The sequence below is a fragment of the Saccopteryx leptura genome, chromosome 8 (genome assembly GCF_036850995.1).
Source record: "Saccopteryx leptura isolate mSacLep1 chromosome 8, mSacLep1_pri_phased_curated, whole genome shotgun sequence".
NCBI lineage: Eukaryota > Metazoa > Chordata > Mammalia > Chiroptera > Emballonuridae > Saccopteryx > Saccopteryx leptura.
This window is the reverse complement of record NC_089510.1, coordinates 37,026,302-37,040,987: the sequence shown is the minus strand read 5'-3', so window position 1 is coordinate 37,040,987 and position 14,686 is coordinate 37,026,302. Positions and strand designations below refer to the sequence as shown.

The 14,686-nt window shown below is 39.1% G+C and overlaps 1 protein-coding gene across 1 annotated transcript in view; it reads left to right on the top strand.

Annotated features, from left to right (window-relative positions):
• Positions 1-7,506, top strand: part of IFT57 (intraflagellar transport 57) — an 84,858-nt gene extending 77,352 nt beyond the window's left edge. Inside the window, exons 7-11 of the mRNA XM_066347396.1 lie at positions 1,568-1,639; positions 2,452-2,583; positions 4,529-4,591; positions 6,295-6,361; positions 7,311-7,506. Of these exons, the coding sequence (XP_066203493.1) occupies positions 1,568-1,639; positions 2,452-2,583; positions 4,529-4,591; positions 6,295-6,361; positions 7,311-7,489 (513 nt within the window). The 3' untranslated portion in view covers positions 7,490-7,506. The remainder of the gene's footprint in view (positions 1-1,567; positions 1,640-2,451; positions 2,584-4,528; positions 4,592-6,294; positions 6,362-7,310) is intronic.
• The last annotated feature ends 7,180 nt before the right edge of the window (positions 7,507-14,686 follow it).

Sequence of the window (14,686 nt, the reverse complement as noted above, 5' to 3'; positions counted from 1 at the left end):
GTAAAAAACTATGTAAAAATATATATGTGTATGTATGTGAGCATTTATACATATATATGGACACAGACTGATAGGAATGCTTGAGCTTCTGAAATTCTTTTTGGAATCAGGCAAGTTAAGTACTTTCTAAAAAATTAATTATAAAATGAAACGTGTTTTTTTTTCTTTCTTTCATGAAGATGCTTGAGCTTAAACAGGTGTCTATTTTGAGGCTTAAACCATGTTTGGTCCAGCTGCAGGAGACCAGCCAGTTAGTCGCTGCTTTCCCTGTTCCAGTGTCACTGGCTGTGTTGGAGGGACCTGTTTCCTTGCCAAATCGGTCTCGTCAAACTCGAGACCGACAGGTGGTGAACAGTCTCCTCAATTGTAAAATGAAAGCATTGTACTAAATGACTGCTCAGTGGATGAGTAGACAGTTTTTGAGGCCCTTTCCAACTCTCATATTCTGACATACCTTTTATTCATGAGACAGAAATGCTCAAGGACAAAGGAAAGTGCTGATTTGCTCTCTGTTCTAGCATCTTCACTGGTGTCAACTAGCCAATTGTTTTTATTAACTCTGAACTGCCAGAATGTATTGTGTGATGATTTAGTATATTTGGCTTCTGATCCAAGTGTACCACTACCTGCGTGGCCTGGGTGTGCTCTTTCTGTCACCGGGCCTCTGCTCATCTGAGAAAGGATAAAGGTGAGACTGAGTGCTCTCTGGGAGGTGCTTTGCAGCTTTCCTATAGTGTTATCATTGGCATGTGTGAAGTGCCTACAGAGTTTTTACCCTAGAGTCACTATCCCATGTTTCAAAGCTAAGTAGAATGGGACTGTTCACAGAACCTTTTTCTCTTCACAGAGTACTATAGGTAGCGAAGTGGAGCATCAGGGTGTGCAAATAGCAATGTAATGGAGGAAATCTTGGTTCCATCACTTACTTCAGCTTACCATAATATTTGTTCCTTACAGTGGGTATTTCTCAAGTCTTAAGATTATTATCTTTGGTAATATAAACCAAAAATTTTTGAAGATATTTTGTAGGAAATTAAGATGATAGGTTTTAAATATGCACACTAACAGTCAAGTAGTAGTATATATCTCAAAATATATGAGCTTTTAAAAATCATTATAGACTTCTTAAGTCTTACTGAAAAAGAGAGCCCCATTTTCGTTTCCAAAGGACAAACTAATATTTGATATATGAGACCTGATTCCACAGTTCCTTCTGGCAAACATAATTTTTACTACTTAAACAAGTATTTCTTTTCTAGTAATTAGATTTTTTCATTTTGCTGGATAGTCATAAATATTAACGACCAGCAATGCAGAAATGATTTATAATCAAATTGTCAGACATCACTCTGTGAACACATAAAATAATTTACATTTATTTAGAACCTTTTATCCTAAAGTGCTCTACACGTATTTCTTTTTAATTTGATTGCAAGCTACTTATAGGATTCCAACCTGAAATAGGGCAGCCACCAAAGTAATTAAAATAAAGTGTACTACCAAAAAAGGAGAGGGAAGAAGGAAATGTAGTTTTTTACTTGGCCCTATGTGCTTTTTATGCCTATAGGATTGGAGAATCCATGTTGAACAAATGCACCAGCACAAAAATGGCATTGAATCTGCTCTAAAGGAGACCGAGGTATGTGAATTCCTTCAGATAAATCAATGTATATTCATTCATCTCTGGAACACCTATTAAAGGAGAACATGAAAGAAAAAAGACAGCCCTTGCCTTTAAGGAGCTTACTGATTTGAATGTACAGTATTATATTTTAACAACCCTAAAACTTAAACCAACTAGAGAGGTAACTTTATATAAAAGCAGTAAAATATATATTACATTGCATATATTAGATATGTATGTGAATATATACATACACACACATATTATATCAGAGAGAAACATCATTCTTTCAGAATCCCAAGGAATACCAGAGCACCAAGCCAGCCATGCCTAGAATCCACAGTTTCCCCAGACTAAATGCCCAGACAGATAGATATAAGGACTTTTGGAGGATACCACAAAGAAGCAAAGTTGGAATAAGAATTTGTGGGTCTCAGGCTAGAGCTATAAGTTTAATGATGTACTTCCAACTGGAATAGAATATTCCGGCCATGTTTGAATTAGAAGAAAGTCACGTTATTCCCTTACCTACTTTGATTGTGAACATCACATGAAGCAGATTTCACTCAGATCTATTCTAGATCTGCATTAAAATGAGGGAATTGACTAACACTGCCAGGTGCTATTTTATTTTAACATTTTGTGAAATGAATGAACTGTTTCTCATTGCAGACTTCTTTTGCTATTTAAAATTTTAAGCTGTCTTCTTTTTCTCAAGTGATTGAGAATTTGTGGGATGGATTTGGGGAGATTTAACTTATTTTAAACTGTTTTTAAAAAACATTTTTGTGAAGCTTTTATTTACTAAAATCCCATGGAATTTCTAGGGATTTTTGGACAAACTGCATAATGAAACCAGTAGGAGTCTGGAAAAGATCAGCAGCCGAGAAAAGTACATCAACAATCAGCTTGAGCACTTGGTTCAAGAGTATCGTGCCGCCCAAGCCCAGCTGAGTGAGGTAACTGAAGTGATAGCCAGGGATTTGTGCCTATCAGTGACCCTAATCCCTAAACTGGACATAGCACTTTTCGTAGGAGAATTGTGACATATGTTTCACAAATAGCAACATAGTATGTCTATACTTAACATTGTTGACAGCTTCTTGGAAACTGCAGTTTTAAGCAAAGGGACGTATACACAAAACCAAGTTTTTACTGAAGGCTAATTGATATACAGAAATATGCCACAGAAATTTAACTATTGTTTCTATCAGTTAGCTTATGGTAAAATTAGTTAAAGTCAGTTACCAAGAACCTGTTGATGGACATTAAGTGAGGACTACTATATATTGATTCTCTGCTCACTTTAGAAAGTTAAATCAGACAATAAAACTTGACATTACCATTTGACATGTGTTAGAAATCATCTCCTAGAAATCTTTAAATGCATTTCTTCATTCACTTTAAATAAATGAAGGAATATGTTGTTTGGGAACAAGCTTAGAACAGGAACAGGGTGTCAGGACACCTAGTTTTGTTTCTATCTGCTATGAATTTACCATATGAGTAAGAGGGAGAAGAATAGTATGCATTCACATGTGTCAGAGGTAAATGACATCTTTGCCATGTTTACAACCGTGTAATAAGGAATATGAAAGCACGACTCACTCAAAGACAAGCAGTGGAGTTAATTAGATGAGAATTTTTTAATCCTTTCAAAGTTTTAGAATTTCCGCCAAAAGATAAAACCTTCAGTCTTTGAAAGCAGCAATTCTTGCCTCAGCAGCAGGGATCTGATCTAAAGGCTCTTCTTGAGATTATGCCCCTCTTTAATGATGTCAAAGAAGACCAGGAAGAACAAGCAAATGTCAATTGAAGGCATATTTTTTTTCTTTCAGCAGACAAGGTTAGAAGGAGAAAATAATGAAAATAAACTTTAGATATTTCTGTACTTTCAGAAGTTCTTAAAGACTAAACAGAAAGTAATTTTTGGCCCTGGCCAGTTTGCTCAGTGGTAGTATTGGCCCAGTGTGTGGATGTTGCAAGTTCGATTCCCGGCCAGGGCATACAGGAGAAACACCCATCTGCTTCTCCTCCCTTGCCCCCCTCTCCTTTCTCTCTGTCTCTCTCTTCCCCTCCCGCAGCCAAGGCTCCACTGTAGCAAAGTTGGCCTGGGCCCTGAGTATGGCTCCAACGCCTCCTCCTCAGGCACTAGAATGGCACCAGTTGCAACAAAGCAATGACCCAGATGGGCAGGCAGAGCATCGCCCTCTGGTGGGCATGCCAGGTGGATCCCAGCTGGGCTCATGCTGGAGGCTCTCTGCCTCTCAGCTTCTCATTTCAGAAAAATACAAAAAAAAAAAAGAAAAGAAAAAGTAATTTTTACTTTGTTATTGTTATTTATTTTCTCATATATATATATATATATATTCATGTATATTTTTACTTTTAAAATGCTGTAAAAGTCTGATAAAAGCCACCATGTAGCTCTCAAACTTTGCTATTAAATAATTGATTATTAGATTAGTTTCCAAGAACAGATTCCATACTGTCATACTGTTTGTTAATCCTTATTAATTGCTGATCCTGATGCTTTATTATGATTAATTTTTTTAAACTGGTTTTCTCTGCATAGCATACAAAGATCGACCACGAGCCAGTCTCCTAAACTGTATAATAATGGCTGAGGACAGTTTTTATTGTGAACCATGCCCATGCGAGTTACACAGTCAGTATATGAAGGTGAAAGCAGTTCATCATCTTATAGTGCTTTAGTTAAATACATGGGGCCTGTTAGGGACATGAAATAGCTAGAGTTAAATGTCACTTTCACAAATGTGTTCACAAATAAGGGCAGAGATTGTCATAAGATGATATGCAGAAATTGCAGACACAAAGAGGTCCTATTTAAGTACTCTTCTTCTGTGGTGAATTTGTTATTAAATAAAATGTTTTCTCCCTCAGGCAAGGGAGCAGTACCAACAAGGAAAGAGCAGAGTGGCGGAGAAGACCAGGGTGCTGTCTGAGGTGCGCTGTGCTCCTGCGGGCCTCTCCCGGCTCTCAGCTGAGGCACGCTGGCTGTGCAGAGCCCCCTGCTTCCTTACTGCCACTCTGGGCTCGCCTCAGGGGCTGTTTCCTGTGGCTGAGTCCTTTTCTGTAGGAGAAAATCCCTAATTTTCTTATCATTAAATCAACTATGTATGTGTAATTATACCTGTTTCCATCAAATGCCCGAAGTTCTGTTAAATTGAACATAAAACCTGCTGATAATATTAGCAAATTCATAACCTTCCTTAATTTTCTTAAACATAATAATTTTAATGGATATATAGAAGAGCAGGTAAAGCACTGGCTTAAATAGCTAACAAATTTTAATGTTAGTCTGCTAGATAAAAGATCTGCTTTTAGTGATTATTGATAACTTGTGTGTGATGCTGAGTATTCCTCTGTCCATATTTTGGGGTGTGTTGGAACCCTTTCCTTCTGAGAACCTTTGGAGTATTTACATATATCAGTGTATTTACTTTTATTGTCTTGAAAGAAAAATAAGACCTAATATATATTCATATTTTTCACTAAAGATCTGAGAGAAAAATAAAACAAAACAAAACAGAAAACCTTTAATAAGATCAGTAGTCAATGTGGGACCAAAATCCAAGATTATCTTTGATTACTATCTAGTATAATTGTCACAAACTTTTCTATACAATACAATTAAGCTTCTGTAATATAAATTATCTGAGGAGCAAATAGTTATTTTAACATGAAAAATACAACTTTAAAAATACTTAGACCTTAATGCTGTGGTGCTTCTAGGCAAATAGAACATTATATAGAAATAAAGCGCTCATGTATGTAGGTGAGTGAATTAACACTTGAAGGGAGTCCAGGGAACCATTAGTTGTTTTGGAGTAGGTATTATCCTCAGTTGTAACATTTCGGGTGCTAGAAAAAATTAATTTGCTTTACTTAGATAAGTACTTTATTCCCCAGGAAATTTTTACTCACCAGTATGATAAAAAATAAAGCTAAGTTATAATGATTATGGCTTAGTTCTAGATCATATCAATTTTTAATTTTTTAAAGATGGCATTTTCTACCTATATTAATGGCAGCCTGGAATTTTGTTAGCAGTAGTTATATAACTTTGAGTATTATTTGGAGTACTTAGAACCAATATGGCAGCACAGTGTGCCTCTTGGAGTTCATGGTTTGGATAGAGCAGTTAGAATATTTTTATATACATAGCCATATGGTCTAAACATTATTTTTAGTGTGCTATAGAGATAAAGGTAGCATATTCTCTATAACATTAAGAAAGGTATCTAGTAAACCTTTAGAAATACAAAATCTTTTAAAGATGTTTATATTATTTTAATGAATAACATTATTAGAGACTGGCGTGGTAGATGCTATGAAATCACTGCCGGGTTGGAGTGCCCGTTACCTAACACACCTTAGTTCTCACTCTGTCCTCTCGCCCCTGAGAGAATTAGTGCGGAAGGGATCTGGGGGAGTTGAACCTCAGGAGCGCTCCTCAGAAGATAAAAGCGTTGTACGGTCGCATACTTTATCTGATTATCAAATTATGTCCAGAATACTCCTAATATTTCTGTATTTCTTTATGTATGCATTATTTCTAAATTAATTTTCTTAATGCCTCATTCAAAAAACTTTTTAAGTTTATTGAAATTTAGTGCTCATGAAAACTTTTCTTTTTCCAATGAAAGCTTACCGAAGAACTAGAAAAGGTAAAGCAAGAAATAGAAGAAAGAGGTAGCAGTATGACTGATGGTGGTAAGTACACATTCATTTTAAGGGGAAAATGAGCAAGACAAGAAGATCTCTGCAAGAAGTCTATTTAACAAAATGGTGTTAATAAATAAAGAGTCTGCTTTTTCAAGTGAATTTGTTGAGGAGAGGTACATGGTGCCGAAATCGTGTCTGATAGTATACTGTTTTCCTTATAAGTCAGCTGAGAAGAGCCATTTTCAGGGTGTTTTTAAATTCAAATATAGAGGGAAATATTTATGTACTTTGTTGTGTCAATTTAAAAAATACTTTTTTCTGTTTTTATCAAATGAGCTTCATTATCTCATTTTATGTACAGAAGAGCACTAAGTGGATGCCCAAGTGACACAAAAGCAGTGATCTGCTCACCTCTGTTGTTTTTCCTCTTCCCCAGCAGCGCAAACAGAGGTCAAACAGCAGCAGAGGTCAAATAGAGAATTAATCATTCTTCAGTAATCACCCTCGATCATGAGCTAGTTATTCCGACATGGCCCAGTGGTGATTGCCTGACGCCCCCTGTGCTCTAGAAGGGTTTTCTAATGGCATATGCTGAGCCATCTTTCAAAAGGGGATGCACAGGGATTTGCAGAATGATTGAATGAGCCCATTATCTATACTTAAAAGATAATTTTTCTTTTCTTTTTCTCCCACTGTATTCCCTTTCCCTTCAGACAAGTGTACCAGCCCATAAAAAAATATTGCAGACCTCCCGAAAGCACCTCTTCAGCGCTCTTTCCCTAGAATAGGCAGGAAGTGCAGCCTCAGTACCTCCAATGCTGGGCCATTTCCCACCCGAGGAATGCCACAGCAGAATGATGTGAATGTCAGTACGTTGTTAACTGCGTTTTTAAACCTATTTTTGGCTTAAGACAAAGCGAAGAAAATGTTAGACAACTCGGTAATACGATGCTACTCCAAATGAACATTTTTATTCCATGTTTTTTGCACTCTGCAGCTCCTCTGGTGAAGATTAAACAGAGCTTAACAAAGCTGAAGCAGGAAACCGTTCAGATGGACATTAGAACCGGTGTTATAGAGCACACGTTACTGCAAGCAAAACTGAAGGAGAAGTCTAACATGACTAGGGACATGCATGCAACTATCATCCCAGAATCTGCAGTGGGTTCTAATTAAAACACTGGTGTTTTCTTTGTTCGTTCGTTCTTTGTCCCTCTGAATAGTTGCTTTTTTATATCAAATATTTCATGTTGCATTTTTCAAAGCACAATTATACCTCTCAAGCATGTTCAATGGGTATTTTTATATACACACACATATTATTCATGGTGATTATGGATGGTTGAAGCCCTTAAGATGTCTGATCTGTGGTGGCACAGTGGGTAAAGCATTGACCTGGAATGCTGAGGTCGCAGGTTCGAAACCCTGGGCTTGCCTGGTCAGTGCACGTACGAGAAGCAACTATCAATATTATGTTAATGCATCCCACTCCCCCGGCCCCATCTCTCTCTCTCTCTCCCTCTCTCTTTCCCTCCCTTCCTCTCTCCCTCTCTCTAAACTTGATAAATAAAGTCCTTTTTAAAAAGCCTTTAAAATGAATATAATACTTAATAAAGTAATTAAAAATTCTCACTTTCAAGGAAGATTTCACTAATCATTACATATTTTAAATGAGTCACCCAGCCGGTGACTCATTTTCTTCTGTTTCATGTGGAAGCCGTTGTATGTACCCTGCTTGTACGACAGGACCCCTGGCCCTCCAGCCTGGCTGCCTCAGCTTGGTCTACCTCTGCAGCGATAACAAGAGCTTCTGCACTCAGGGGCCGCTAACAATGGCTGGAGAGTTCCCGAGAACACAGACTGCCGTTGCATCAGCTGTATGGTTCTCTGAAATTATATATTTTTTAAAATGTGTAAGAAAAAACTTACACGTCCTTATTAATATTTGAGGTTTATTATTTATCATGAGTATTTCATGACTAAAGTGATTTTATGTTGCCCTGGCCAGGTAGCTCGGTATAGAGTGCCACCTCATATGCCAAGGTTACAGATTCAGTCCCCGTTCAGGGCGCATATAGGAATGAATCGATGAATACATAAATAAGTGAAACAGCAGATTGATGTTTCTCCCCCCCCACCTTCCTCTCTCTAAAAATCAATAAATTTTAAAAAATGATTTTATATCTTCTATGATTTAAGGCCACTTAATAAATATTTCAAGTCATGCTAACTCTGCTCCTATAGTGACAGAAAAGTATATACGTGTCTCAGTTCTACTTTTTTTCTGTTATTGGTAATACTAAGGAATTATCTTGTAGGTAAAGGAGAGAAAGCAGGTCACGTGCAGATCAACTTCGTAACTCTGGTGATGGTTACTTATACATATTACTGACCAACTTTGTAGCCTGGTATTTCTGAATCATAAAATAAGCAAATTAGAATGAGCAGATTTACAACTAGGGAAACTGGTAGAGGGGCACAAACCATAAACTAGCCCACATTTCTTTTTCTAAAAAAGCGTTGCTGGTGAATTTTGATAAGAATACTATGTATTGAACAAAATTAATAAAATCCCTTTTATTTTTTACCCTGTTTTCTAACTCAGTTTTTTTTCTTAGCCTTTACTTTTTAGACATATACTCTTAACAACACAAAATATCTTTTTCTTTTCTTCAAACTCTGAGTTTAGCTGAAAGAAAAATCTCAGTAAGCCACTGTAATTCAAGAGGGTTGCTGTCAATACAATGGCAATAGCTGGCTTATTTAATTTATAAAGAAGAGGGGGAATCCCACCATCTGGTTATGCGCAGTTTGAAAAAGTCCAGACCTTTTCCCTTTATGACTACTAGGAGAGACCTAGCCGATGAAAGCTAACTTTGTTCCCACAGCTAACATTGATTCCCCGGGAGTGTATTTGCATAGGTGTTATGGCTGAGCAGTTTTTTGATGAATCCAATCAATGTAGAGAACCCTTCTGAGTAAATCAGAGCTTTCCATAACGTGTTTTTGCTCAGAAGCAAAGTGCCCTCCTCATTCCATGCAAACACGCAGTAGTCTAAACACTCCTCCGGTGAGTCGTGTGAGCAGCCCGTTTTTACTTCCCTCTCTGAAATAACCCAGTTTCCTCAGCTTGGTCTGGGTGACCCCCTCTCTGTTCCCATAGAACACTGACTATCTCTGATGGAGAACTTACTGTACTGCATTCGGATTATCTTTTCTCCCCTCTACTGATTTGATCTACTGAGGATAGGGAAAAATCCCTATTTGTAGCCATAGAGTGAGGTAGCAAATGAATGGGTGGATGACTGGCATGCAGTTTCAGAAAATCTCACTGCCCCTATTCTACACCATGGCAAACTTAAGGACGATAAGTTTGCCACAGTTTCAAGGTGGTAATTATAAAAGACGTCTTTTTCCTGTGCTATTGAATTAGAATTGGAAACATCAGTATGAACTCATGGTTTTTTCATACATATAGCTTAATAGAAATAAGTAGAAATACATGTACACATATACACATATATTTACTGGTTCTGTCCGCTAAAGGCCTAGAAGCTGGCAGCCCACTAACTGAGAGTACCTAGTATTCAGATCTTGGTTTCTACATTTTCTAATATATATATAAAGGCTTCTTGGAAAAAAGTACGGATTCCTGAGCAGAGAAAGGACAACATGAGCCTGAAATATCTTGCTCTGAAAGAAAGAAAGAAAGTGCTCAAAGAATGATGGGAAAATGGCTAAAGAACACAGATTGACCGGCCCTGGCCGGTTGGCTCAGCGGTAGAGCATCGGCCTGGCATGCGGGGGACCCGGGTTCGATTCCTGGCCAGGGCACATAGGAGAAGCGCCCATTTGCTTCTCCACCCCCTCCCCCCCCCTTCTTCTCTGTCTCTCTTCCCCTCCCGCAGCCAAGGCTCCATTGGAGCAAAGATGGCCCGGGCGCTGGGGATGTCTCCTTGGCCTCTGCCCCAGGTGCTAGAGTGGCTCTGGTCTCGGCAGAGCAGCCCCCCCGGAGGGGCAGAGCGTCGCCCCTGGTGGGCGTGCCGGGTGGATCCCAGTCGGGCGCATGCGGGAGTCTGTCTGACTGTCTCTCCCCGTTTCCAGCTTCAGAAGAATACAAAAAAAAAAAAAAAAAAAAAGACCTGGCACACACCACTTTAACTTAGTGATCAAAAGTTAACATCACTAGCGGTGGAACAGAGTATCTCCTGAACAGTGGACACATGTGGTTCCTGCTGAAAAAGCATAACCAGAATCACAGGGAAGCATCAGCTGAATCGAGTGGAGGGATCTTATAGGAATGGCCTGTATTCTTCAAAAATGATGTCATGAGAAAAAAAAAAGAGAAACTCACCTGACCAGGTGGTGGTGCAGTGGATAGAGCATCGGACTGGGTGCGGAGGACCCAGGTTTGAGACCCCGAGGTCGCCAGCTTGAGCGCGGGCTCATCTGGTTTGAACAAATCTCACCAGCTTGAGCCCAAGGTCGCTAGCTTGAGCCCAAGGTTGCTAGCTTGAGCTGAAGGTTGCTAGCTTGGGCCCAAGGCCGCTGGCTTGAGTAAGGGGTCACTCGGTGTGCTGTAGCCCCCCAGTCAAGGCACATATGAGAAAGCAATCAATGAGCAACTAAGGTCGCAACGAAGAATTGATGCTTCTCATCTCTCTCCCTTCCTGGCTGTCTGTCCCTCTTTCTGTCTCTTTTTCTGTCTCTGTCACACACACACACACACACACACACACACACACACACACACGAAGACAGAAACTCAAGAGACTAAAGAGATTATTAGATGTCCTGAGCTAGGAAAGGACATTTTGGAACAACAGGTCAAATTTCAATAATGTTTGTAGATAATACAAACATTAAATTAATAAATTTGTAAATTAATAAATTTAACAGTATTGTCTGTTAATTATTTGGTTCCTGTACTGTGGTTATGTAAGAAAATATCCTTTTATCAATACACGAAAGTATTTGGAGATAAAGTAGAATCGTGTCAATTCTCAAATGATTCTGGAAGTGTGTGTGTGTGTGTGTGTGTGTGTATATTTATACTTGTATATAGAGAAAAGGAGAATGATAAAGGACATGTGAATTGTTAACATTTTGGGAATCTGGAGGAAGGATATATAAAAATTCACTGTACATTTTTAAATAATTTTCTATAAGTCTGAAATTTCAAAATGTAAAGCTTAAAAATTATGGTTCTTAAAAATTATATACTCTATATAGATGTTCGCCTCCTGAAAATCAAATAATCAACTTGTTGAAATAATTACCTTCAAAATAAAGTTAAATAGCCATTTAATACATCTTAAACTTACGATTTTATAATCATTGATTCATTGCTTATAAAACCAAGTAGGAACAATATTTTGACTCTAAGGAAGTTTTTTTCTATAGCCCTCTAGTTTATCTATGTCAGCTTTTTTTCATGACTTTTACACAAAAGCAAATGTTTCTGTAGCCAGCAGATTTGAGAAATGTTTAAAAAGTTTCATTTTCTTCATGTCTTCCCATCTACACTGTGACTCTGAAAGCAGCAAATGTAGTTCCATCATCATCATCATCATCATCATCATTATTACAAATATGTAATCACAGACCCTTTTAAGAACAGGACTCACTGAGAATGCCGATTGAGGTAGATGAGCATGTGAAAATCAGTATACAAATCTGAGATTATTTTCCAGTTTGTATTAGAACCATCAGACCTACGTAGGAAGATAAGAGACATGTGCCACACTGAATCATAACGCTCCTGCCTGGATGGCTAACAGGTCTGCCATGCCGTTTGAATGTCAGTAGACTTTGAAGTGGTGAGAAACTTTGTAGAGAACCTAGGATTACATGGCCAAATACTTTTCTTCTTAAAACTCCCCTATGCCAGCTCAAAAAAAATTTTTTTTCTTTGAAACAGTCTTTATTATAACAATGCAATTAAATATAGTTAGAATGTACTGCCCATTTTGTGGTCAGGTAGCATTGTCATAGCTGTACGTTTTTAAAAAGTTAATGTGACTAAGAAGTCATAGATCCTAAAATTTTCTATTTAAAAAGGACTAATAACATTTTAAAGGGGAAAAACCAACTTGAATTTATTAGATTTGTGGCACTTTTTTTTTGACAAGCCTTTAAAAAGAAATACAGGAGAGAGGAGAGCAAGAACCATGCTCATTTTAATTTGTCCTAAATTACACATCTCAAGCATTAGATTTCCATAATTGTGTGCTTTTAATACAGACTCACAAAGTTCAAATCTATGATTCGCTGACTTACCATCAGCGCCTTATTTCAGTGCCTCCTTAGGCCCCTCTCTATGTTGTTCTTTCACCGCTGAGAGCTACAAGGACACTCCTAGTTGACATCAGATTGTACCCTACAGCCCCCCACCTGCTCCGTTCCCAGTCCCTGCTTGAGAAGCTATTGGATAGATAGGCTGAAAGCTCCATAGCCCCTTCTCTAAGGGTTGGGAGTTTACAGCTAGTTTCCCCTTTCCTGCCCTGCAAAGCATTCTCTAGGCTAGCAAGCTCTGAAGTTCCTAACTTGGAGTGGGCATCAAAATCAAACAGGAAACTGAAAAAAATACCCAATTTCCCAGCCATCTTCCCCCTCAGTTCTTACTAAACAGGTTCTGGGTAGAACTGGGGAAGTGGGGGTCAGAAATTTTCAAAAGCTCCTCTAGTAATTGGTCCAGCTCATCTAAGAACTACTTTAGGGACTTACCCACTAGAAAGTTTCCCCAGCTACAAGTAAACAGATGTAGCATCTTAGATCTACAAAGTTCTTCAAAGAGAATCTAAACCAGTGTTACTTAGTGTGGCCTACAGGCTGCCTTAACAGCCCCACCTGGGGCAATTTCTAGTAAGTACCCTAGGTCAGTGGTCCCCAACCCCCGGGCCGCGAACCGGTATCGGTCCGTGGGCCATTTGGTACCTGTCCGCAGAGAAAGAATAAATAACTTACATTATTTCCGTTTTATTTATATTTAAGTCTGAAAGATATTTTATTTTTAAAAATGACCAGATTCCCTCTGTTACATCCGTCTAAGACTCACTCTTGACGCTTGTCTCGGTCACGTGATACATTTATCCGTCCCACCCTAAAGGCCGGTCTGTGAAAATATTTTCTGACATTAAACTGGTCTGTGGCCCAAAAAAGGTTGGGGACCACTGCCTAGGTTATTTAATCCACACTAGAGTTTGAGATATACTAATAATAGAAGCTGACACCAAAAATAAGAAATTGTTAAAAAAGTTTCCCGAAAGGTTAAGTGACCGGCTTGCTTACAAACCAAGACTACGAACTGCAATTTCTTTATGCTTCTCAAAGCAATTTGTAGCAGTTCTTCAGGAACTTGGTGTTCACAGCACCTGTCACCATTCTGTCCAATTCACACCCCAAAGCAATATTATACAGCCATATTTCCATTCATGTCCAATGTCTATTTTTTCTCTACTCCCTGTAGAAAGGCTTTTGCATAAAACAGTGTCCCTAGGGAGTCCAGACACCGTGATTCCTCCCAAATCTGCTAGTAACTTTCTGCATGACTTTTGGACATCACTTATCCTCAGTGTCAAGTTTTTTTCTTCTGCAAAGGTAGGGGAAGAGTTAGAAAGTCTGAATGCTTCTAGTCCCCAAATCCCATGATTTTAAATCTTTAGCAGGCTCTCCTCGCTGTTCGGAATAAATTGCAACGGTGTACCAGCTCCTAACTGCTGATTGTCAGATATTCAGGAACTTTGAGAACAGTTCTTAAAATGTTGGCTGTTTCAAACCAGACTGTAATGAGAATATATACACCACAAAAATAGGAGAACACTAAAAATAAGGGTTTTAAAAAGCAAAAACAGGCCCTGGCTGGTTGGCTCAGCGGTAGAGCGTCGGCCTAGCGTGCAGAGGACCCGGGTTCGATTCCCGGCCAGGGCACACAGGAGAAGCGCCCATTTGCTTCTCCACCCCTCCACCGCGCTTTCCTCTCTGTCTCTCTCTTCCCCTCCTGCAGCCAAGGCTCCATTGGAGCAAACATGGCCCTGGCGCTGGGGATGGCTCTGTGGCCTCTGCCTCAGGGGCTAGAGTGGCTCTGGTCGCAACATGGCGACGCCCAGGATGGGCAGAGCATCGCCCCCTGGTGGGCAGAGCTTCACCCCATGGTGGGCGTGCCGGGTGGATCCCGGTCGGGTGCATGCGGGAGTCTGTCTGACTGTCTCTCCCTGTTTCCAGCTTCAGAAAAATGAAAAAAAAAAAAAAAAAGCAAAAACAAAACAAAACAGTGGTTTATCAGCACACCACTGATAACAAGTATGATGTTCCATAGACCAGAATGAAATGCAGTGAATACATAACAGAGTGTTTCTCCATATTTTAAGGTAG